Source organism: Chiloscyllium punctatum, chromosome 35, assembly GCF_047496795.1.
Source record: "Chiloscyllium punctatum isolate Juve2018m chromosome 35, sChiPun1.3, whole genome shotgun sequence".
Taxonomy (NCBI): domain Eukaryota; kingdom Metazoa; phylum Chordata; class Chondrichthyes; order Orectolobiformes; family Hemiscylliidae; genus Chiloscyllium; species Chiloscyllium punctatum.
Genome location: NC_092773.1, coordinates 10,880,644 through 10,904,772, shown reverse-complemented (window position 1 = coordinate 10,904,772; position 24,129 = coordinate 10,880,644). Strand labels below are relative to the sequence as shown.

Sequence of the window (24,129 nt, the reverse complement as noted above, 5' to 3'; positions counted from 1 at the left end):
TTTCTTGTTTGTTATAAAGTTTGTTGTACAGCACAGAAACAGACCTTTTTGGTCCAATTTGTCCGTGCCAACCAGATATTCTACCTTGATCTAGTCCTGTTTGCAAGCATATGGCTCATATCTCTCGAAACCATTCCTCCTCATATACCCATCCACGTGCACTTTAAATGTTGTAATTGTACCATCCTCCATCACTTCCTCTGGCGGCTCATTCCATACATGCATCACCTTCTTTGTGAAGGGGTTGCCCTTAAGGTCTTTTTTTAAATTTTTCCCCTCTTGGACTCCCTACTTGGGGAGAAGACCTTGTCTATTTGGGCGGCACGGTGGCACAGTGGTTAGCACTGCTGCCTCACAGCGCCTGAGACCCGGGTTCAATTCCCGCCTCAGGCGACTGACTGTGTGGAGTTTGCACATTCTCCCCGTGTCTGCGTGGGTTTCCTCCGGGTGCTCCGGTTTCCTCCCACAGTCCAAAAGATGTGCAGGCCAGGTGAATTGGCCATGCTAAATTGCCCATAGTGTTAGGTAAGGGGTAAATGTAGATGTAGGGGTATGGGTGGGTTACGCTTCGGCGGGGCGGTGTGGACTTGTTGGGCCGAAGGGCCTGTTTCCACACTGTAAGTAATCTAATCTAATTAATCTATTTACCCTATCCGTGCCCTTTGTGATTTTGTAGACTTCTAAAAACTCACCCCTTAGCCTCCTACACTCCAGGGGAAAAATGTCCCAGCTTATCCAGCCTTTCCTCATAACTCAAACTCTCCAGCCTTGGTACCATCCTTGTAAATCTTTTTTGTGTCCTTTCTAGTTTAATATCCTTCCGAGAGCGGAGCGATCACGATTGTATGCAATATTCCAAAAGTGGCCGTACCAATGTTTTGTACAACCAGAACTTAATGTCCCAATTCCTGTACTCATTGCTCTGACAGATGAAGGCAAGCTTGCCAAATGCCACCTTTACCCCAGCTACCTGTGATCTCACTGAGGACCTATGTACCTTCACCCCACCCCTTGTTCCTTCTTTCTTGCATTAAAATGAAACTGTTACTCTTTGTCTTAATTGTATTTCACTGTTGACAAGTACCCCAAAACTTTCAATGTTGATGAGCTCTCTCAGTCTCCCCAATCCTCTTGCAACTTTTAAGACATAGGATCTGCCTGTTAACCATCCGATTTATCTGGTATCACCTATTCCTATTATCATATTGACAGTAGCACAAAGGATTGTCAATTTAATGACAGTGTGGGCCCTCATCCTGCCATGCTCTGGCACCAGCTACTGTTATATCTTCTCATTCCTGAAGAAGGGCTTATGCCTGAAACGTCGATTCTCCTGCTCCTCGGATGCTGCCTGGTCTGCTGTGTTTTTCCAGCACCACATTTTTCAACTCTGGTCTCCAGCTTCTAAGTCCTCACTTTCTCCTCGCTGTTATATCTTCCCCTGGATTTTGGGTGCATCCCTCAACATTTATTTCCACTCATGCATTTGCATTAGTTGGTGAGCTGCCTTGGCTTGTGCAGACTGTGCTCTGCAGTTCCATTTAATTAGTGTTCACTGACTCACTGTCTCCAGAATAGCAAATAATACAGCACTTTGGTACAAAGATGAAGCAGCAGGTCGCGTCATCCTTCAGCTGTCAGGGAATGGGACATCAGTCAGCATATTGTACAGATGGTCGTTCTTTGGCTGTGCTCCAACTCCAGAAGCAACCTCTATCTGAGTGGCTCTCAAAGATTAATAGAATCACAGAGCTATACAGCATGGAAACAGACCCTTCGGTCCAAATCATCCATGCCGACCAGATATCCTAAATTAATCTAGTTTAATTTGTCAGCACATGGCCAGTATCCCTCTAAACCCTTCCTATTCATATACCCATCCAGATGCCTTTTAAATGTTGTAATTGAACCAACCTCTACCACTTCTTCTGGCAGCTCATTCCATGCACATACCACCCTCTACTTGAAAAGGTTGCCCCTTATGTCCTTTTTAAATCTTTCCCCTGGCACCTTACATTTCCCCTTCCTCCCCCCTCACCCTAGTTCTAAACTTCCAGCTCAGTAATTGTCCCCATAACTTGTCCGGACTTGTCCTACCTGCCTATCTCCTTTTCCACCTATCCACTCCACCCTCTCCTCCTTGACCTATCACCTTCATCCCCTCCCCCACTCACCCATTACACTCTATGCTACTTTCTCCCCACCCCCACCCTCCTCTAGCTTATCTCTCCACGCTTCAGGCTCACTGCCTTTACTCTTTATGAAGGGCTTTTGCCCGAAACGTCGATTTCGAAGCTACTTGGATGCTGCCTGAACTGCTGTGCTCTTTCAGCACCACTAATCCAGAATCTAATTTCCAGCATCTGCAGTCGTTGTTTTTACCACCTAAAACTATGCCTAGTTTTGGACACCCCCAGTCTGGGAAAAAGATCTTGACTGTTTATCCTATCCATGCCCCTCATGATTTTATAAACCTCAATGAGGTTAACCCTCAGCCTCTGATGCTCCAGGGAAAAATGTCCAAGCCTATTTAGCCTCTCCCTTTAGCTCAAACCCTCCAACCCTGACAACATCTTTGTTAATTTTCTCTGAACCCTTTCAAGTTTCACAACATCTTTCCTATGGAATGGAGACCAAAATTGAATGTAGTATTCCAAAATTGGCCAAACCAGTGTCCTGTACAGCTGCAAGCACCATTCCCTCTGACGTTACCATTAAGTGTGTAAGTCCTGCCCTGATTTGCCAGACGAAAATGTCGCACCTCATATTTATCATGATTAAACTCCATCTGCCACTCCTTAGCCTATCCAAGAAGGATAGTTGGAGTCCAGAAGTCCATTCAATCCATCATGCCACTGGAAGCCCTTTCAATTGTGAATAAATCCTGTTTAAGATTGTCTCCACTTGTCTTTTGGAAGTTCCCATTGAATCAGCTTATGCTACTCATGCAGACTGTACTTTCCAGATTCCTCTGTGTGGAGTCATCTCTTTCCAATTCTCCTCTTGATTTTTGCCGTTTACTTGAATTCTCTGGCCTCTTACTCCTGAACTCTTTTCTAGTCTTTCCCTGCTTGTTCAATCAATAAGGTGTCAGTAATTGTGAGTAACTCCTTCAAAGTCTTTGCAAAGCATTGTGACGGGAGGGAGTTTGAATGGCATTTTCTGTAAACAGAGAAAATCGACTATGACTCGGCCATTCCATGCTTCCAGCCTCATCCGCCATTCAGTGTGATCAACTCACTTCCCTGTTCCCACGTCATCCCGTTTATCCGAGGATCCCCTTCACCCCAAGAGCAAGAACTGCTTCTTGAAAACATTCAGTGATTTGGCTTCAGCTGCTTTCTGTGGCAGGGTCACCACTCACTGGGTGAAGAATGTTCTCTTTACCTTCGTGCTAAATGTCTTATCCCACATTGTGAGACTGCGACCCCTTGTCGTTGGGACTCCCTGGTCAATGGGAGCATCCTTCCTGCATTTGCCCTGTCCAGTCCTGTTAGAATTTTATAGGTTTTCAGAAGAACCTGTCTCATTCTTCTAAATTCCAGTGTAGGTAGTCCAAACTGCTTTAGTTTCTTTTTGTACGTCCATCCTGGGAATCGATCTGATTTGACACAGCTACCTGTTTGAGATGAATTTTTGAAATCTGACTTTGGCTGAGATGAAGGGTTGAATCAAATTTGTTTGAGGGTATGCAATTTCTGTGAACAGCTCTGTTTCCCAACCTTTCCCTGTGTTTGTCTCCAGGTGTTGTTCTCGGCAGTGGTCACAACACTCAGCCACCAGGCCTCCAGCAGCCTCCGCAACAACCAAGGCCTCAGTTGCAGCAGCCGCAATTGGTGCTGCAACAGAAGCAGCCCCAGGTATCAGCAGCGCAGCAGAAGCAGGCACAGGCTCAACCCCAGCCGCAAGCAGCAGGGCAGCCTCCTCCTGCCCCACAACAAGCAGCTGTCCAACCACAGCTCTTTGTGCAGCAGCCCCCGCTCCTGCAGCAGCAACAGCAACAGATGATGGCTCAACAGGTGAGTGTGACCTGAGTGCGTCCGGACTGGGTGGTTGAATGATGTACTTCAAGAGTGTGATTGTCTTCTTTGTTCTGCACACTCCTCCTTGCTTCAAGCTTTATTATTATTGCAGACATAATTGTGATCCAAAAGTGCAGTCTTTTCCACTGCCTTTGTACTTCTTCCCAAGTGACCAGCAACTATCTGGAAACGGTGCTGAAAATTGAATTGATCCCAACAAATCTGATCATTGTGACTGAGACAGAGATTAAACTGGACCTATATTCTCTGCTTTTAAAAAGAATGATTGGTGACCTTTTTCAAGGGCTTAACTGGGGAATTCTCAAGGGAGTTTTTGGCCTGTGCATAGGGAATCTGAAATATGGAATCACAGTCAGGGTCTGATAAAACTTAGAAAGGTGTTGAATCGTTGAAGGAATTCTTTCCCTAATGGATTGTGGGTGCTTTGCTGTTGAGGTACCTTCAAGATCAAGACAGATGGATTTTTGGGTCCATACAAACAAGGAATGAGAATAGGCCACTCAGCCCTTTAAACTCTGCTCCTCCAGTCACCAGTATCATGGCTGATCTGATTTTGACTTCAATCTTACATTCCCCCACACACTGTAATCTTACATCACCTTGAGAATCAAGTGTCTATTTGTCTTTGCCTCTGCATCCAAAACCTTTTGAGGAAATGAATTTTCCTCATCTCTGTCTCAAATTGGCGACACCTTATTTTAAAACTGTGATCCCTAGTTGTACCATCTCCCACAACTTTCCACCTCGTTTTTACGCGTCCACTTAGGATCTTGCATGTGACATCTGAGTATTCAAAACTCCAAAGGATACAGGTTTAGCCTGTCTAGCCTTTTCTCATAAGGCAAACCAATCATTCCAGCTCTTAGACGAGTAAATCTTCTCTGAATTCCTTCCAAAGCATTGACATTATTTTCTGTAAGTATGTACCTAAAGAAATTTAGGGTCATCAGGGCAATGTAAGGAGGCAAAATTGGTGCAGGTGATTGAGTGACTGGTGCGGCAGGTTCAAGGAGAGAAACAACCAATCCTGCTCCTAATTATTATGTTGATCACCAAAACTCTGGAACCAATACATAATACTGGTGAGAGAAAAACTAACTTTTTCAAAGAAGATAGTCTTGGCTGTTTTCTTTGAGGGTCATCTTTGTTGTCCAGGTTTTACAGCACGCTGGTCACTCTGAAACCTTGCTGGGTATTGCTTTTCGTCCTGTCGCACGAATCTTGCAGATCCTCCTGGTAGGCAGAAGTTGCCTGAGTGTGTCGGAAAAGTTCATTTTTTAGACACTGCTGCTGGAGAAATGTACATGAGCTGCTGAGATCAAAGAATAAGAGAAGCTTGCAGCACATTTAACTCTGTGCTGGCACTTTCCAAGAGTAATTGTACTTTGTTCCATATCCATTCCTTTTCACATTATGTATGGAATCACTTTCCACCAAGCATCTGGTATGCACTGCACTTCAGATTACCTCACAACCTTTAAAATGTACTTCGATGCATACTTGAAATTACTATGCTATGGGTCTAGTGCTGGAAAGTGGGACAAGTGTAGATTTAGTGCAGTTTTGGCAGTGCAGCTTCAATTGGCAACAGGCTTTCTTCTCTCCTGCACGATTCTGCTCTTTTCCGGTGCAGTGTGTCCAAATTCCAACGACTTTCTCCAACTTTACTGACTCTACACCATAACTGAAGTCACTCACCCTGTACACCCCTGTATCCTTTTAAGGACCTTTTACATCTTCACTGTTGTCTAGTTGAAGTCTCACCACAGACTGAGTAAGTTCAAGTGTCATATCCACTTTCTTATCTTAGTCTTTTATTCACAGACCCAGCAGCCCACATGAATTTTAACCTCATCAGTTTGTCCTGCTATGTTGAAAGATTTTCGTATTTGGTTCCAAGTTCTCTGCTCTTCTGTACTTTTCAAAATCATGTCATTTATTGTATGTTGTTCGTTGATGTTAGTCCCTTCAAAGTGTATCACTTCACACCATTCTTCTGTCCATTTTCCTTTCCTGTCTGTCACCCTGAGGCCTGGAACTATCAGCCTTGCTGTGTTCTACTTGATCAAGTTTCATCTCATCTGCAGGTTTTATAATGCTGCTCCCTACACGTGAATCATGATGATGTTTGACAATTTTAAGGAGTAATGGACTGCAAATTTACCCTTGAGGAATCAACTGGTCTCAAAAATATCCACCACCTTCATCCTTTCCTTCCATTCACTGACCAACTTTACTTCCATCTTATCACTTTGCGCTTAATTTGATCGATTCCATTCCCCTTTATGAGCAACCTGTATGGTACTTGTCGAAAACCTGCCAAAAGCCTTCCATACATAAAATCCTCCCTACGGTGATCGCCGTCTCTCTCACTTCACCAGATCATTCAAATTCCAGGAGAATCAAATAAGAGCAACCCACACATCCATGTCTTACTGCTGCATGCAGGCTGAGAAAAGAAACTGGATACATGGCTGCTGGGAGAGACGAACTCCTTGTAGTGTGTCCAGCGAGCCTGGTACCTTCTGTACCACACCTGCATATAGGTTCGGAAGGATTTCCAAGACAAAACTCTCCAAGTATTGCACCAATGGCTGGGGAGTTCCTTCAATTTTTGTTTGCATCAGGCAGAATGCATTTCATCAATTGCTGCTCTGACCTACTGCAGCCTCCTGAACTAATTGCTGGATTTGTACAAGTACATTCTGCAGCTTGCATGATAGTGTCTCTCATCAACCTTTCAGGGGCCAGATGCTTCACTCTTGGCACCACTTCCTGGCTGGGGTATTATGTGTGTGTCAAGATTTCATGAATTGCAATTGCCATTTTAGCTGAAGTTGTTTATAGTACTGATGTATAGTTGTGGATGGTACTCTGAGAAAGTGAGCATTAATGACCTGTGCAATGAGTTGATATTTTTCTGTCTCATTAACATCATTTGAAATATGCCTTTTATATGAATTTTTCTTCCATTTGCTTACTTTATTTCAATTTTACTTTTGTAAAACAAATGAAGCTTTGCCCAGTGTCTGTGTGAGAATTTATGTCTTGTTCATTCAGGCCGTGCTAAATGATCTTCCATACTGAAATTAACAGCCGTGTTGAAGTTGAGAGAATTGTGTGGTTATCCTTTACAGTTCACTTTCTTTGTTCATGTTCAGAGTCATGAGTTTAGTTTTGTCTGTAGTCTTTTGTTTCAGTTTGTTTATTGTTTTGTGGAGTGTTCACATATTGCTGTCAACTTTATTGCAGTGACCGTTCAGTGCATATGCCAGTACTGCAAGTATGATTGCATCAGCTTAATGTTCTACTTATAGAGCGTAAATATATCAGATTTGTTATATGTTTGTATTAATGGATTCGGACCATTTCTTTGGATCTGTTCAGTTGCCTCTGCTGCACATAGATTGGTAGCATACTTATTCAACAAGTAGAAACCTTGGGCAAATTCAGCACATGGTCCAGGCCAATAGTGCTATGCATTTTTAAGTGATTCAACCTTTGAAGGAGATGTGTTTACCAAGTCCAAGTGTGCAGATGAAATTGTTGCAGTTTCCTTGATGGATCTGTGGCACTCATTGGTTGCTTTATTATTAATATTGAGTTAGATGCTACTCTGCATTGTACTTTTACTGTCAGTCAGAGGCTGGGGTTCACTTTGGCTTTGACTATTAAAATCTGGGATCATTCTGCAGTGTGGTTTTGAGAGAGTGCTGCATTATCTGAGATGCCATGTATCAGTTGAGATATTAAACATTCTGGGGTCCACCGCACCCAGGAACTGAACTCAACCAGCTGTATAAATATCGTAGCAGCAGAGTAGGTCAGACGGTGGGAATTTTGAGTTAACTAACTCAACCCTGACCCTGCCATAGCCTTTTTACCATCTCCAAGGCATAAGTCAGAACTGTGATGGAATACTTCCCGCTTGCCTGGATGAGTGCAGCTCCAACGGTACTCAAGGAGCATGACACCATTCAAGACAAAGCAGCCTGCGCAACTGGCACCCCATTGACCATTTTCATCCTTGAGTCACGACCCAACTCTTACCGTAGCAGCAGTGTGTACCATCTAAAAAATGTCCTGCTGCAACTCAGCAAGGCTCCTGAGACAGAATCTTCCAAACCCACTACCATTGAGAAAGACAAGGGCAGGAAACACATGGAACACCTGCACCTGCAAGTTCCCATCTGAGCTACTCACCAGCCTGACTTGGAAATATACTGCTGTTCCTTCAGTGGTGCTGGGTCAAAATCCTGGAAGCCCCTCCCTGACAGCACTGTGGATATAACTGCACCACATGGACGGGAGTGGTTTCGGTCGGTCATTCCCCACCATCACCTAAAGGGAGGTTAGGTATGGGTGAGAGATGCTAGTTTATCCGCTGATACCCTCATTTTCAGAGTTAATACATTGGCAAAAAAGGGTCCCATCAATCATCTTGGATAGAAAGGTCCTACAGCACCGTTTTGAGCTGGAGCAGAACTGGTTGTCCTGTTCAGTTATTACTCTTTGTTCCGATCTCCGAGCTTGGATTATGGGGTCATAATGTGATTTCTATTTGTGGAGCAGCCTCTGTGCAAATTGGCTGCCACATTCCTGACATTACCGCAGTGACTCAACCTGAAAAGCATTTTATGAGCTGTAACATGTCCAGAGCCATCTGATGGTTGTGCACAATGCTCTGTAAATGATAGGACCACAGGAACAGGAGGAGGCCATTCAGCATCTCAGGCCGTACCACTCTTCATTGAGATCATGGCTGATCTGTGACCTAACTCAATCTATCTGCTTTTGTCCCATATCCCTTACTACCTTTGCTTCATAAAATCTTGGCTGTCTTGGATTTAAGATTCACACCTGCTCCAGGGATTCATTGCCTAGCAGATCGTTTGTCTTGTTGTTTTAATTTCAAATACCCTGTTTCTGACAGCATTGCACGGAGCATTTCAAGATTTGTCATTCCGTTGAGGCACTCTGTAACTACAGGCAATTGCACCTTGATCGACTTGCTGCTTAGGTCTGCTTAGCTGATCACTGCCCCAGATTTCCATTGATGTGATACAAGTTGTGATGTACAATGCAGAACCTGTGTTTTGTGTGCTGCACTGTCATGCTTTGGGAATAGTGGAAATCCAGTCATCCAACATGGCTCCTTCATGATTTTTATTTTTAACCATTTATTTTGTTTTACATCACTGTTTTTCTTTGAAGGTTTTATTTTTTCATTATTTTTGGGTCTCTTTTTATTTGCATGTGTCTGTGCCAGTACCACGCCATGCAGCAGGCATTGCAACATCAGATGATGCAGAATTACTATCTCCAGCAACAGCAGCTTGCAACGGCCGTGCAGCAGTTACAGTATGTGAACCAGCAAGCTGCTCCTGCCCAGCCACAACTGCCCTCAGCACTCCCTCAGCATACACCATTACCTCCACAGCAGCAACATAATGCAGCACCACAACCAGCCTCTCAGGAACAGGGAATGGTAAGAGTTTAACCCTTGGAGAAATTATGTTCCTCATCGTTTTTCAAAGGGCCATATTTCTTAAAAGGAAAAGCAGTGAGAAAGAGTGACAATTGTACCCACTAAAAGTGCCTCAGCATCAAACCCAGCACAATTGTGGATTGTAAGGGGAAACTTCTTCAGCCAGAGAGTGGTGAATCGTTGCCATAGAAGGCTGTGGAAGCCAGATCATTGAGTGTATTTAAGACCGAGATAGATAGGTTCTTGATTGTCGAGGGTTACAGGGAGAAAGCGGGAGGATGGGGTTGAGAAACTTATCAGCCATGATTGAATAGCGGAGCAGACTCAATGGGCTGAATGGCCTAATGTCTGCACTTATGTCTCATGTATGCTATTTTGATGTTTTGGGTAAATATCAATCTCCAGACTGCAGGTTATCAACTGAAAACTTAGTTTGCCCCAAACCCTACCGTTACAAATTCCCAGTTTTGACAATGTACCATTTTGTTCCCAGTTGCAAGACACTATTACCTACCACAGACCATTTAATGATGTCCATCTACAACCAAACCTACACGGTGGCACAGTGGTTAGCACTGCTGCCTCACAGCGCCAGTGACCTGGGTTCAATTCCCACCTCAGGCGACTGTCTGTGTGGAGTTTGCACGTTCTCCCAGTGTCTGTGTGGGTTTCCTCCGGGTGCTCCGGTTTCCTACCACAGTCCAAAGATATGCAGGTCAGGTGAATTGGCCATTCTAAATTGCCCGTGAGGTAAGGGGGATGGGTGGGTTGCGCTTCGGCGGGGCGGTGTGGACTTGTTGGGCCGAAGGGCCTGTTTCCACACTGCAAGTAATCTAATCTAAAAAATCTTAAGTCCTGCTCCTGTTTGGGAGCATATCAAGAAAAGATTTTGAAGTGATGTCTAAGCTATGAAGGGAGAAGACAAGTTAGTTCCTTCCATCACAATTGCTTATTTATTCTGTTTGAATGCTTTAGCTTTGCCTTTCCAATTGAATCCAGGCAGTCATCTGTTTAGTCTGTCTGCCACCTCGGCAACAAGGCAAACAGCAGGCTGGTTAGAACTTGGTCATCTTGACATCAAGGCATATTTGCCAGCTGTGACAGCAAGGAGCATTGGCAAAATGGAAGTCAATGGGAATTAGGTTTTAACAGTAAACGCTGGCCTAGCCAGTAAGGCCCACATCCTGTGGATGAATGTTTAAAAAAAAAATGACTGCTTAATGTTCAGCACCACTTGAGATATTTTAGAGATTGTCACAAATCCATATCCACTTGAAACAAAGCCTGGACAATGTCCAGACTTGAGGAGGCAGATGGTAAGTAATATCCATGCTATATGAATGTGAGGCAATAACCAATTTCATCAAGAGAGAATCTGCGCATCTCACTTTGCTATCCAATGGCAAGACCATTGCTAAATTCTCCCTATGCCTGTGATCAGCAAACTAGCAAGGTTTACTATTGACCAGAAACTGAACTGGCCCAGCCATGCAGGTAAGCTACCCACTCAAGCGATTCAGAGACTGCAGTGAGTAACTTAGATCCTGATTCACTAAAACCTGTCCAGCTTTCAAAAGGCATAAGTCAGGATTGTTATGGAATGCACTTGTGTATATATGGCAGGTCGGACAACACTTGAGGAGTTTGACGCCATCTATGACAAAGCAACCCACTTACTTGGCATCACATCCACAAATGTTCACTGCAGCAACTCAGCAAGACTCCTCAGACAGCACTTTGCAAAATCTATGATCCGTATCATCTTGACAGACAATGGCAGCAGATCCACGGGAACACCACTCCCTGCAATACCCGCTCTAAGCCAGTCAGCATCCTGACTTGGAATGCATATTGCTCTTCTCTCCCTTTTTGGTCACCACTTATCATGGCTCCTGCTGACAAGAAATTGATACGTGCATTTGGCTACAGACCAGTATCCCCTCCCATATGCCAGTTTAGGGACCTTTCCCGACTAACTGACCTGGGTTTATAATGTGGTGTCTTGCCTCTGCCCCAGGATGTGACGTGGGACGAGAAGTTCATATATTATGACAGCTTCACAAATGAGGCTACCTAGACCAGTAGTTGTTTGCTAGTGTGTTATTTTGCTCATTTGCAAATGAGCTTGGAGAGTGAGAACAAAATTGAAGTTTACTTTTTGGTTGCATGCACAGGAAGTTGAATATTTCACAACAATGAGCTTCAGATAAGTGAGTGTTTATGTCCACTTGGGGATAACACAGAAGTTTAAATCATGCAGACAAGGAACAAGATGTCCACTTGGCCCTTCAAGTCTGCTCCGTTATTTGATAAGATCGTGGCTAATTCGATTTTCATCCTAAATCTCCATTCCATCTTTCATCCCCCTTGGCAATGAAGAATTTATTTTCTTCTGCCGTACAAATATTTAAAGTTAGAGCACTCACTGCCTTTTAAAGAAGGTAATTTCACAGGCTCTCAAACCACAGAAAACAAAATGTTTCCACATCTCTATCTTAAATGGGCAGCTCCTTATTTTAAAACAATTTAATGATGTGACATGTTTTTGGCCAGTCGATGCAAGTGACACAATGCATTGATTTTTTTTTCTCTCTCTTGATGCCCACTGCAGACCCAAATACAACAACAGCAGCAGCAGCAGCAACCTCAAGTGGCCCCAAACCAGTCTCCAAAAATGGTGTCGGTGTCACTGACTCCTCCATCATCACCGAAGACTCAGCGTTCTGGCCACAGAAGGATCCTCAGTGATGTCACGTACAGTGCAGTGTTCGGTGTTCCAGTCAGTAAATCAACCCAGCTCCTGGCAGCTGCAGCTGCTGAAGCTGGTTTAAACAAATCCAAGTAAGTTCACCTTTATTTATTCAAATTTGAATTTTAACACATGATCATTACATCCTGTCTCGATAAACTTGCAGTGCAGAAACAGGCCTAAGGGCCTACCTGGCTTGTGCTTGTGTTTACTTTCTAGTAGAGTAGCTTACAGCAGTATTTCATCATGCATTCTCTGCTTCTTTCTCCCGCGTGCACTTATTAAACTTTTTCTTCAGTGCCTCTGTGCTAATTCAATGCTTCATCTGCTCACAGTCTGATAGTTTTCACATTTCTACCATCTGGTAAGCTGTACAAAGTGACCATTGTGTCACATCTGGATACACAGTCATGTGTTCGATCCTGCCTTTCAGCTCCACTTGTCACCCACAAAATGTAAGCATCTTATACTCAAGCATGGGAACTTTTTTTTTCTTTAAACTCATCTTCCCTCATCCAGGAATATTGAACCCAGTCATAACTGAGGGCAGTTTCTATTTATTTAGGGATGTGAATGTGACTGGCAGAGCCAGAATTTCTTGGTCATCCCAGTATGCCCTTGAGAAGCTGATGGTGAACTGCTCTCTTGAACCCGCTGTGGGTAATGCACTGTAGGGACACACTCAAGGCTGTTCAAAAAGGCATTCCAGGAATTTGACCCAGGGACACTGAAGGACTGGCACGATCTTTCCAAGTCAGGGTGGTGTGTAGCTTTGGAGCTATTTGCTGGAAGTGGTTTGCCCATATATTTGCTGCCCTTGTTCTTTTGGATGGCAGTGGTTGTTCATGGATTTACCCTAATATATTTGTTGAATTACTGTCCTGCATGTTATGGATTGCGCACACTGCTGACACTGTGTGGTCAGCAGCAGATAGGATGAAAGTACTGTTCAACATTCCCTCCCTCTACCACTGATGCACAGTTCAAGGAGTGTGTACCATTTACACGATGCAGTGCAGAAACTCACCAAATATCTTACAGCAGCACTTTGCAAATCCTTGACCAGTGGAGGGAGAGAATATTGATCATTAACTCATTCACCTTTCATTCTGCTGCTCCTGATGCACAGTGACAACAGTCTGTACTGTTTACAAGATGCATTGGAAAATCAGCAAAGCTCCTGTGATAGCACTTCAGAAATCCGCAACCTCTACCACTCAGAATGCATTTATTATCAATCAGATGTGGCACACTGTGGTGTGCTCAATATTAAGCGGAGCAGTTTGTTTGTTCACAAAGCCAAGCAATTGGAGTCCAACTCATCAAGCTCATTGTAATGCTGCAGAAGATTTTATCCTCCATCAACTAATGTGGTGATATGACGGCTTTAAGAGGGAAACTTTGTCCTGTTTTCTTTTTCGGAAGAAAGGTTGAGACAGAGGTGTGGAGCTGTTTGCTCAAAGTCAATTGAGTAAACAGCTTGAGCTTCTTTTAGAAAGTTGGAAAACGAGAAGCAACCTGAATGGGTGGTGTCAAACTCCCACAGAACCAGAATATTTCAGTTTTAGCTTTCAACAGTTGCTGGAGTCTTGAAGCTGGTTGTGGAAGCTGTTATTCCTCTCTCTGTTCCAGCAAAAAACTGGGGTTCTGTTCCAGCTCTTAGAATTACATGTGAGACAATCTATTTTACTGAATTTGCCTTTGCCAGGGGTGTGTTTATGGGATGTGACTCTGTTGAAACGCTTAATTAATAGTCATTAACATATTATTTCGTTCACCATGTCAACAGAGTTAGGGTCAAACCAATTGTTTTCTTTTAATTTTATTTTGTCCATTTTTTAACTGTGGTGTAAAACTAAACTGTGTTTTGCTGAAAGTCGAGTCATTTGACCAGTTGAATTGCATCTGGAATGCAATGTCTTCAACTTAGCTTTAAAATTAGAAAAACTTTGGGTCTCAACTATCTTCTGAGTATGTTTTGACAGGATTTGCTCTGGCCCATAACAGTAATATCTAATATTTCTGATGCAACAATCTTCCACTCAGGTCAGCTACAACCACTCCCTCAGGATCTCCACGGACCTCTCAGCAGAATGTCTACAATCCTCCTGACGTGTCTACGTGGAATCCTTTTGCCGATGACAATTTCTCCAAACTCACTGCTGAGGAGCTGCTCAACAAGGACTTTGAGAAACTCAAGGACGGTAAGTCAGACTTGGGAGCAGATGTAGTGAGTTAGTGCTGTTGAATTCGTCTTAATCTCTGAAAAAGAAAAATGAATGTCATAAAACAGGAAGGACTTGAAGGAGCAAAGGGACTCCAGACTCAAGAAAAAGCTAAGTTATCGCGGAAAAGAAAATCAGTCTTTCAATGTGCACATTTTGGTTTATGTATGTAGCATTGTCCATTTCAGGGGCATGACCTGTTTGAAACGAAACAAATGGGTTAACTTGTTTTTGTAAAACAGAGAGATATTTCACGTGACCTGACTGAGCATTGAGTGGTGCTTGTTTTAACTCACTGCGGAAGAGGAGTCCTCTCTCTTCACCTTGAAAGGGCAAAAGGAAATGGTGTCAGAGCAATATGCAGGCAAACATAATGGAAAAGCTGTTATATGTCATAGCAGAGTCTGCATTATGTCACCTGCAGAAAGCAGTGATTTATGCTTCACATGTATTTGCATGGAGATGTGCTTCATCAGGCTTAATAGTCATTTGGCTTTGATGCTTGTGCAGAAGCTCCACTGCACAGGTTACTCCTGGTCATGGATACTGTTTGTTCTTTACCGTAGGCTAGCTCATGGGATAATTGCATCCCAGTCATGAGGCAGCTCCACGAATGCAGAAACTGCTGTAAAAACAACAAAGGTTGTTCATATCATTTTCTGATTTCTTCATTCAGTTGCACTGTTGCAGTAAGTTCAAACTTTCAGATGAAGCAGTCCATCTTTTGGAGAAAATCAAGAGTTCCCGCAGCGCTTTCTCAAGATTAAGCTTAACCAAAATGAAAGCCAATCGGTGAATGGTCTTGACAAGCCAAATATTGAGAAAGTGGCCTCCTGTTGAGGACACAAATGCATGCTGTCAGTGGAGAGTGTGCATTTGATCTTTTGCATAATGTGACTGTAGCCATCAGAGATGGGCTTGGAAGAACAACTCCCTTTTGTCACAGAATATTAATCACACTGACTGAGAGTCACCTTGAGAATGCCATTTTTATCTTCTTCAGGCATTGACGAAGAAGTGCCGGAGAATCTCAGCAGTGTCTGTCAAGAGAGAAAGAGAGGTCACATTTTGAGTTCAGCATGACTCTACTTCACAACCTTTATAACATGTCTCCAAAAATAAATGTTACAGTGTGTGCTGACGAAGGATTTGTGCTCTGCAAGATGGGTACAAAGATGTAGATTTTTCAGCCAGCAAGCAAAGTAACAAGGCAAAGAGGTTTGAGGAGAGAGCAGCAGTTAACAGATGAAGGTTGATGGTACCATTGATGCTGAAGCATGTCAGATTTGGAATAATAATGCCCATGTTCTGCGGTGTTCAGCTGGAAATGAATAAAGGTTAAAGCCGAGACTTAGCCATGACATTCTACATTCCTTTCTACTTTTTAGTTGAACTTCAATTTTGTTTTTGTCTCTCTGTCTTTGATTATGTGTTAGTTCGACTCTATTTTCCCTTCTTTGCTTTCATCATTAGTTGAAGCATTGTTGGGAACTTGATTTACAAGTGACAGGGAGCAGCTGGACATCACCTTTGAACCATTTGCTGCCAACACTGATCCTTGGTCTGAACATTTAGTTTACCATATGTTACGATTTCCCGAATGTCTTTTCTTAAAAAAAAATCATCTTTCTCAGTCTTGAGTATGACTGAGTTGACTGAGGGTCTACATCCGCCAGGAGCAGGGAATTCTCAAGATCTGCAGTGCTCAGAGTCAGGACATTTCTGCTGAACCCAGTTCTGAATGGCAGAACCTTTACCTGCAGGCTGTGGCCTCACGTGATGCAGTTTCAAACCAAGTGACACAGCTGCTCGGAGCCAGTGTTGGATATTTGTGCTAGTTTTCCACCTGGTGTTGTTTCATAATCTCCAGGATGATTGTAGTGACTGTTGGGAAACCTGACACCCAATCTGCATCCTGAAAGGAGCCACATGTTCAGTAAATGCTTGGAATTAAGACAGTGCTTTTGGAATAGAGTTTAAATGAAGGACTTTTTGCTTGAGGTATTTCTGTTGCTTAAGGGAGCTTTAGATAATTTCTTATGAACTGAATCTTAAACGTTTTCGAAGCAAAGGCATCAGTTAACACCCTGGCGTTTATCATTTATTGTGGTGATATTGTTTTGCATCAGAAGAAAATTATTTAAGAAGTCATTGCAAAACTTGACCTTGTTCTGAAATTTTCTAGGTAAGGTTGAGAAGACCAGCACATCCACTGAGAGCCTGATCCCAGGGCTTCCAGTAGCTCAGGCACAGTTGCAGACAGATGCTTTTGGAATTGATCCGTTCACAAGTGGTGCAGGTAAGAGGACTAGCCTATCTTTGACGATCTGCTCTCATGACCATAACTTTGGAATTCTGAAAGCGTGCTTTTGTCCTACTGCGCTGGAAATATGCAGTCATGTCTGAAAGCAGTAGGTTATTTTTTGAGAAGGACATAGATGTTGGGAGCCCTTACCCAAGGGTAGTGTAACGACACTGGGTAAACCCTCCTGCTTAATTTAAAACCAGCAACACAGAAAAGATTTATCCTGTGTAATGATCTATAAAAAATCGAGTAGCTGAGATCTATGTAAAGTAAAAATTAACAACTTTATTTATTAAAGTATAACAGAGAATAATTAAGTGACCGCTATTTATAACTTTGTTCTCTCACTATCTTTTAGCTTCCCTTCTATAATACTAGTCCAATAAAACTCCCAATTAAAATTTACAAAACAGCACTTCTTATCTCAAAACTAAGCAGCTATAAGTTCTTGTCTTCGGATCTTCCTGTGTTTCCTTTTCTCCTTGTTAGGAATTTCTGCGTTACAGATTACTGATTGAAAAGGGACTTTTAAGAGAGATATTTTTTCAAGCACTCTCTTAGATGCTAGGACATGGCAGATCTCCTCTCAACTGTTCAATTTCCCCCCAGTCTAAGTCTCCCCCAGTTTCAAGATTGTCAATATACTCAATTTGAACTTAATTGGAAATTGGTATTTTTATCAGGGTATAATTTAAACTGATTGGCCAGATTCGAATTTGTTTTTGTCTCCAGGCAACGAGCTATTCGAGTTGTTCAACCCAATGTTACATATGTTGTTGCCTTATTGAGAATACTTGGTGCTGTGTCTGGTAGTTCTGCTGCTTTTAACTCTCTTAAAGGTACACCCACATCTTCATAACAGTAGTGAAAAAAAAATGATGAAACTGTTTTCACTTGAAATAATGTATGAAGTTCAATGTGTGGCTGAAAGCACAAGCGAAAAACCACATAAGTTGCTCTCCAACTCAGAAAATTTTCTGGAACAGAATGCTTTGTTGCCTAACGTTACAGGGCTAAATTCCCTCCTTGATTTTTCAGCCATACTCCCACTTGTGAGCCACCTGATTGATTCTTCATAGATTCCAAGTGATCCCAAGCTATTGGTGAGGCTGAGGATTTGTGCAAGCACTAATGGGAGTCCACAGAAAGTTCCCAGAAAGAGCTGCACTGAGCTGCTCCTCCTTGTCAGACAATGTCAGTCAGAGGTCAGAAAGAAAGCACAAGCTATCTGTGCAATGGCTTGGATGATGCTTTTTGCTAAACTTTTCCTGTGTGCTTTCAAATGAACAGCAAGTTGCCCGAGTTAGGCACTCCATGTGCCAGCATTTGGAAATCACTGAATGGTACTCTTTGAAGTTGGAACTGAACAATTTTCCGGAAACACCTGAATTAGTTGATTTTGTCAAGTAACTAATGAATGAGTTCATGATATTGAGTCTTCCAGAGCTTCAGTTGAGTTTCCTGCTTTTGTTTATGGTCTGAAATCTTCTCAAGGAAGCTGTGGAAATAATTTCTCATATGATACTAAGAAAACTAAGCTAAACGATCACAGCACCAAAACAGACTTTTGAACCTGCTCACACTTAATGAGTGTTCAGGATCACCCAGTCCTACCACAGAGCTGAAACATCAAGCATTGGTGTTTTGGGCAGAGTGTTCTATTTCTGTGTGATAAATGCAATATGAGATAAATGTGACTTGTTAGGGCAGATGTGAAGCAAATAAATGGTTTGGTGATGTTTAATTGCTTTGTGTTTCCTTCTATCATTTCTTGCTTGTCTTTGTTGCCTCCTGCTGTTATCTGCTTGGTTGGTTCAGCAGGCAAGTCCACAGAGCTGTTTGTTCCAGATGCTTCCATCCCGGCAATCAACGTGCCTGACCCTTTCACTCCTGTTCAAACATCAGAGCAACCAGGTAAAGAGTGCTGATCCTGCTTTTTGATCCCTTCTAGAGATGAGGCAAGTCATTTGGGAGACCTCTTGAACGAATTAGTAAGGTCTTCATCAGCCAAGTTATTGAAAATTATGTAAGTTTTAAATATATTGAGCAGTTAGGTATCTCCACCCTTGATCCTATTAAGAAGCAGCATGGTGGCTCAGTGATTAGCACTGCTGCCTCACAGCACCAGGGACCCAGGTTTGATTCCTGCTTGGACAACTGTCTGTGGAATTTGCACGTTCTCCTTGTGTCTGTGTGGGTTTACTCCAGGTGCTCCGGTTTCCTCCCACAATCCAAAGATGTGCAGGTCAGGTGAATTGGCCATGCTAAATTGTCCATAGTGTTAGGTGCATTACTCAAGGGTAAATATAGGGTAGGGAAATGGGCCAAGGAGGGTTACTGTTCGGAGGGTCAGTGTGGATTTGTTGGGCCGAAGGGCCTGTTTCCATACTGCAGGGAATCTAATCTATTAAGGGGCTGTCATCAATTCAACAATTGTCAGTTGGCTTGGCCTCCCGTTTGTCCTTTGTAGCAATATCTGCACTTAAAACCAGAAGCATTTAAGAATAGGAGTTGGGTTGGCTATTTGTCAAGAGAATCATAGAAATTACTAGAATCCATACAGTATGGAAGCAAAACTGCCATTCAGCCCATCAAGTCCTCACCAACCCTCCAAAGAGTATGCTACCCAAACCCACCTCCCTACCCTATCCTTGTGACCCTGCATTTCTCATGGCAGTTCTGATGGATTGTGGCGGATTTGCCCTTCCTCACAGCCACTTGCCTGTCTTTTCCCCATAACCCTTTCATTTAAGGAATGAATTTCAGCCTTCAGACCTTCCCATGTTTGAACACTTCACTCCTCCTCACGTATGATTCATGCCCCACAGATTTCACTGCATGTTTTCCTTCCCGTTTCTATTAATCTTTTGAAAAAAGAGCAAACAAAGTGTTTATGATTAGGCAAATGTGTGCAGGGAACCCAGGTCAGCTCATATACCCTGCAAATGTCATAATATCTCTGGCCTTTACGCTTGGAATAAACATTCGCGGCTTCACATTCAGAAGTGAAGCCCCATTGTGGTGTTGTAGTTGTAATGGGAGAGTGAGAGCTTCAGCAAGTAACAAGCATTTGACAAGTAAAGCTTTGGGCGAGAAGATGATTCAGTGCATTGATGCACTGGACACCGAAAAACATGACTGCACAGATTTATGATGGCACAGTCTGGCAATATTCTGACGGCTGGTGAAATCAGATTACAGCAAGGTACAAAGATTCAGGTTTTTGATCCTCAGAAGGCCTTTTTTGTAAAATGTGTTTCACCATAACAGTGGGTGTTTCCATAGCTGTGGGTCTTCTTTTATCCCGTCTGTTTTGTTAGATGCAGTGTGATTATACCTGCTGTTAGGAGCACACTCCACAGTGCTAAAAGCAGCAGCCTTGTGCCCACGCTTCCCATCAAACAGCAACATGCTTTAGATGTTTCTTCATGGCAAGGCTGCTGTCTCAGAACAGCATGTTGTTAAAATTGAAGCATCCGAGAGGGCTGATTGTTGTGCCTGTAGTTCGTTACAATAAAGGTGTCAAATTTTGTTGGAAGCTCACGGCTTTTTTGAGTTAGCTACAGTCACTTTTTTTTCCCTCAAGCTGTCCTGGATGTTAGGTTCCAACTTTCCTTGAGAAGGCTCTTGCTGGGAGGATCATCTGGAGACACAGTAGCTGCAAAGGTGGAGCCGCTCACCCACCCCAGCCTCCAAATTTTCCCAAGGGAGGGAACAAGGACTTGAGTCAGCGACTGGGTTTCTGAATGTATTTCATTGAGGAGGTGGGATCCTATCATGCAGACCCCACTTTGCAAATAGCCCTTGAACTGGAATGCAGCAAACCATGAATTTGCAATCAGGCCGTTTTTACACGCCATTTTCTCGTCCCGTTTAATGGAAAAAAAATTAAAAGCAAGGAAGCTTGGGGAGGTGATGGCCTCCTGGTATTATGGCTGGACTGTTAATCCAGAAACCCAAACGTGTTCTGGGTGCCCGGGTTCAAATCCCGCTCACAGCAGATTGTGGATTTTGAATTCGATAAATAAATAAATAAAGCTGGAATTCAGAGTCTGATGATGACCATGAATCCATTGTCAATTGTCAGGAAAAACCCATCTGGTTCACTCATGTCCTTTAGGGAAGGAAACTGCCATCCTTACCAGGTCTGACTCCAGACCCACAGCAAGGTGGTTGACTCTTAACTGCCCTCTGAGTAATGAGGGATGGGCAATAAATGCAGACCTAGCCAGTGATGCCCTCATCCCGGGAATTAATTATATAAACACTGTTGGTTGCAAAAACTACCATTGTAGATATCAAATGAATAATAATTTCCAGACTTCCCAATTGATACAGATTCTCCTGTATTTTCTATTGTTAAGGTCCTGAGTGTTTTTGCTATGCTTTGGATTTCATTTAGCTGAAAATTATGCTTTGCTATAGAGTAAGCTGTTCATCATGTTGATTGCACATCAGACGTGGAAAGTCAATTTCCCTGTGGCTTGAGCTAATATTGTCATCAGCATTGTTGCGATTGATTGTTAAAATGTTCGACATGACCTCATGTTTGTTGAGACGTTTTTTGAAGCTGGTGTTAATTTAAGCTTGCTGTTTACTCCTATTCCCCACCTCCCCCCACCCCTATCTTGAGGTAAAACAGTAGATGTGATTTGTACTGGGAACCTCAATTGTTTGGTTCTGATCCAACTGAGCAAAATTAGTTCAAAGATAAAGCATATTTTTCTTCTCTTGTCAAAATTGTGTTAAAATGTTAAAAATCAGTTTATTTGTATGGATTGCTTGAAACTGCAAGTTGGAGGCAGCCGACATTCCCCTTGACTTGACCTTGTGAAGCTCTGTTGCAGCGCGCTGATAAATGGGCATGACAGACTGTGACTGTTTGTGGATATGTGGTGTTTGTGATCCCTTCTAGTGAAAGCACTCAGTTCTCACTGATTTGCCATGACCTCTTGATGAACAGGAAAATGCAAGGAACACAGATAAATCTGTGACCACAAACTGGCTCATGGCATTGCAATCTAAAGATCTTCTCCAGTGACACAACATTGAATGGGCAATGTTTCTTACAACCCACTGCGCCTATCCAGAATCTTATAGAACAGTTAAGTTATGTCACTGTTGAATCAGTGTTCTGTCTAATTGCTCAGGATTGCATTATTAACTTTGCTATTCTTGACTTTAGTTGCTGGATGGGTTTGTTAATTTTGGTAGCATAGTTGGCAATTGCAGAACAAACATTTTCAAGCACATTGAATTTTTTGAATTAGTTAAATTTTCCTCATAAATTAGCCTGGGCATTTTTTTGTTTTACCCCTTCTGTGGACCCAACATGATAAAAATTTGGATGGGAGTTCAGTGACACTTCAAATCTGCATTCCTTTGCAGCCATTAATCATCACTAAGTGAACAGACCAAAGGTCCTGACTTCACTCCAGAGCATGTGTTCAATTCATGGTGTGATTTATGTATGATTGAACTATTACTCCAGGAGACCAATGCATCAGAAGTTGATGACACTGCAGTCATAAAATATATAAGGTCTCTCCACTTTATAGCAGCAATCATCTAAATTTTGGTCCGGAAGGTAACTCCCAACCAAGTGCCAAAATTGGGTACTTATGCAGACAATCCGTGTATACAGCTGTCTCTGCTGAATTAAGCTTTGTTAGATTGTGAGATGTCCGTGCTTGGCAGAGATGCTTTTTAACTTACATATTATAGTCAAGAGCTCAGTCCCAATCTTGTCATCCACTTCATCCATTTTCTTCATTTGCAGGTAGAATCATTTGTTGTAGTTCCACCATTTGGCTTATATTCTAAATGATGTCTTGCACATTTAAGAACTGTGTGCTCAAGGTATTTGTTTGTGGAGACTGAATAAACTAATACTTTGATTGCATTGCCTAGAATTTCAGGATTTTAACCTTGCCTTTAGGATTACATGCATGATTTCATCTGGTTGCTGTAGAAGCTAAAAACCAATGGTTGCCTTGTTCTGACACAAGCCTTGCACCACCTGAACTCTTAAGTTGTATCTGTTAGTCTCACCAGAAAAGATCAGTACCCTTTTCGCCTTCCCATCACTGTTTTGTTCACTATGAATGTTGTGATTAACAGGGAGTTTGAGTGTATTGCCAGCATTGAAACCTGCATAGAGGTGTGTGCAGAGAGGTTAAATGTGGCTCTGGTTTGTTTTTGCCTCTGAGTTGAAGGATTCGATAACTCATTGAATTTGCTCATAATTTTAAAACTTTCGTTGTGATGTTGGCCTAATTTCTCAGCTAACCACTGTTTTGTACATATTCCATGCTATCAATAATTCAATACATTTGCCATGTAGCTATGTTTCAGCATTTTATCTCTGGTTTCATTGTGTTTCTCTCCTTCGCCTCTTGACACAGAAAAGCTCATTGAAGGTTTGAAGTCTCCTGAGACTTCATTTCTGCTCCCTGACCTTTTACCTCTTGGTGACCCCTTTGGGAGTACTGAGGATAATATCAATGGTAAAAACAAAAATCTGCAGATGCAGTTTTTTTTGGATGTGCATGATCATATTGCAGGAATCTGGAGTATTTTCAGCTGTTACAGATTGATTCCATTCAACCTGAGTGTCAAGAAGTGTGACAAATGATGAGTACATAAAAATTGAATGTACGCGACTAATTTTTCAATGTCCTTCTTGACTTCTGTCTGGTGTTGTGTCTCCCCACTTTGTACAAACACCGGGTCATTCAAAGGCTCTGCGTTTGAGATGGCATTGTGATACATCTTTATCCGCGATGATTATATATGTCAGTGGTGCTGTCCATGAAATGGCCAATTTGGCCACACAACTGCTGTGGGCTCTGTGCATTCTCCCCAGTCAGTTATTTCAAATACCTGTCATCGGTATCAGGGATTGAGGTTGAAAATTCTTTCGGGTCCCATTTGTTACACTTCCACTCAATTACCTCATCCTTTTGTTTCTGCGACTGTGTGTGCGTCCTGTGGTTCTTGTGAGCTTCTCGCCCTGTCCTCCATTTCCATTGTGCAGCTCTGTCCTGTAAAGGGTGGTGACTGTAGTCCAGACTGGACTGAAATAAGACGTGTTAAGTGTTTCGAGGAATACCTGGCTGCAGCAGTGGCGCGTGTGTCAGATCATGCCTGTGTTACACAGGCACTTAGTTGGTGACAGCTTTTGCAGCTGACAAAACTATGACTCTAACTTGTCATTTAACGCAAAAGTGTCCATTGCTGATGAGTTCTGTTGCTCTGTGACTCGATACTCTGCCAGCAAGGTGAAGCAAGTTATTTTTCAGAGCTGTAACATTCATCTC

At 42.7% G+C, this 24,129-nt stretch overlaps 1 protein-coding gene across 12 annotated transcripts in view; it reads left to right on the top strand.

Moving 5' to 3' along the window:
* The window catches only part of LOC140459645 (AP2-associated protein kinase 1-like), a 130,988-nt gene that overhangs the window by 67,088 nt on the left and 39,771 nt on the right, over positions 1 to 24,129 (top strand). For 4 of the 12 annotated variants that reach the window (XM_072553964.1, XM_072553960.1, XM_072553972.1 and 1 more), the window contains exons 11-17: positions 3,745 to 4,019; positions 9,313 to 9,531; positions 12,143 to 12,372; positions 14,327 to 14,484; positions 16,691 to 16,804; positions 18,629 to 18,724; positions 23,215 to 23,316. In XM_072553964.1, the coding sequence (XP_072410065.1) occupies positions 3,745 to 4,019; positions 9,313 to 9,531; positions 12,143 to 12,372; positions 14,327 to 14,484; positions 16,691 to 16,804; positions 18,629 to 18,724; positions 23,215 to 23,316 (1,194 nt within the window). The remainder of the gene's footprint in view (positions 1 to 3,744; positions 4,020 to 9,312; positions 9,532 to 12,142; positions 12,373 to 14,326; positions 14,485 to 16,690; positions 16,805 to 18,628; positions 18,725 to 23,214; positions 23,317 to 24,129) is intronic. The other 8 variants (XM_072553970.1, XM_072553967.1, XM_072553965.1 and 5 more) reach the window with 5 other exon arrangements.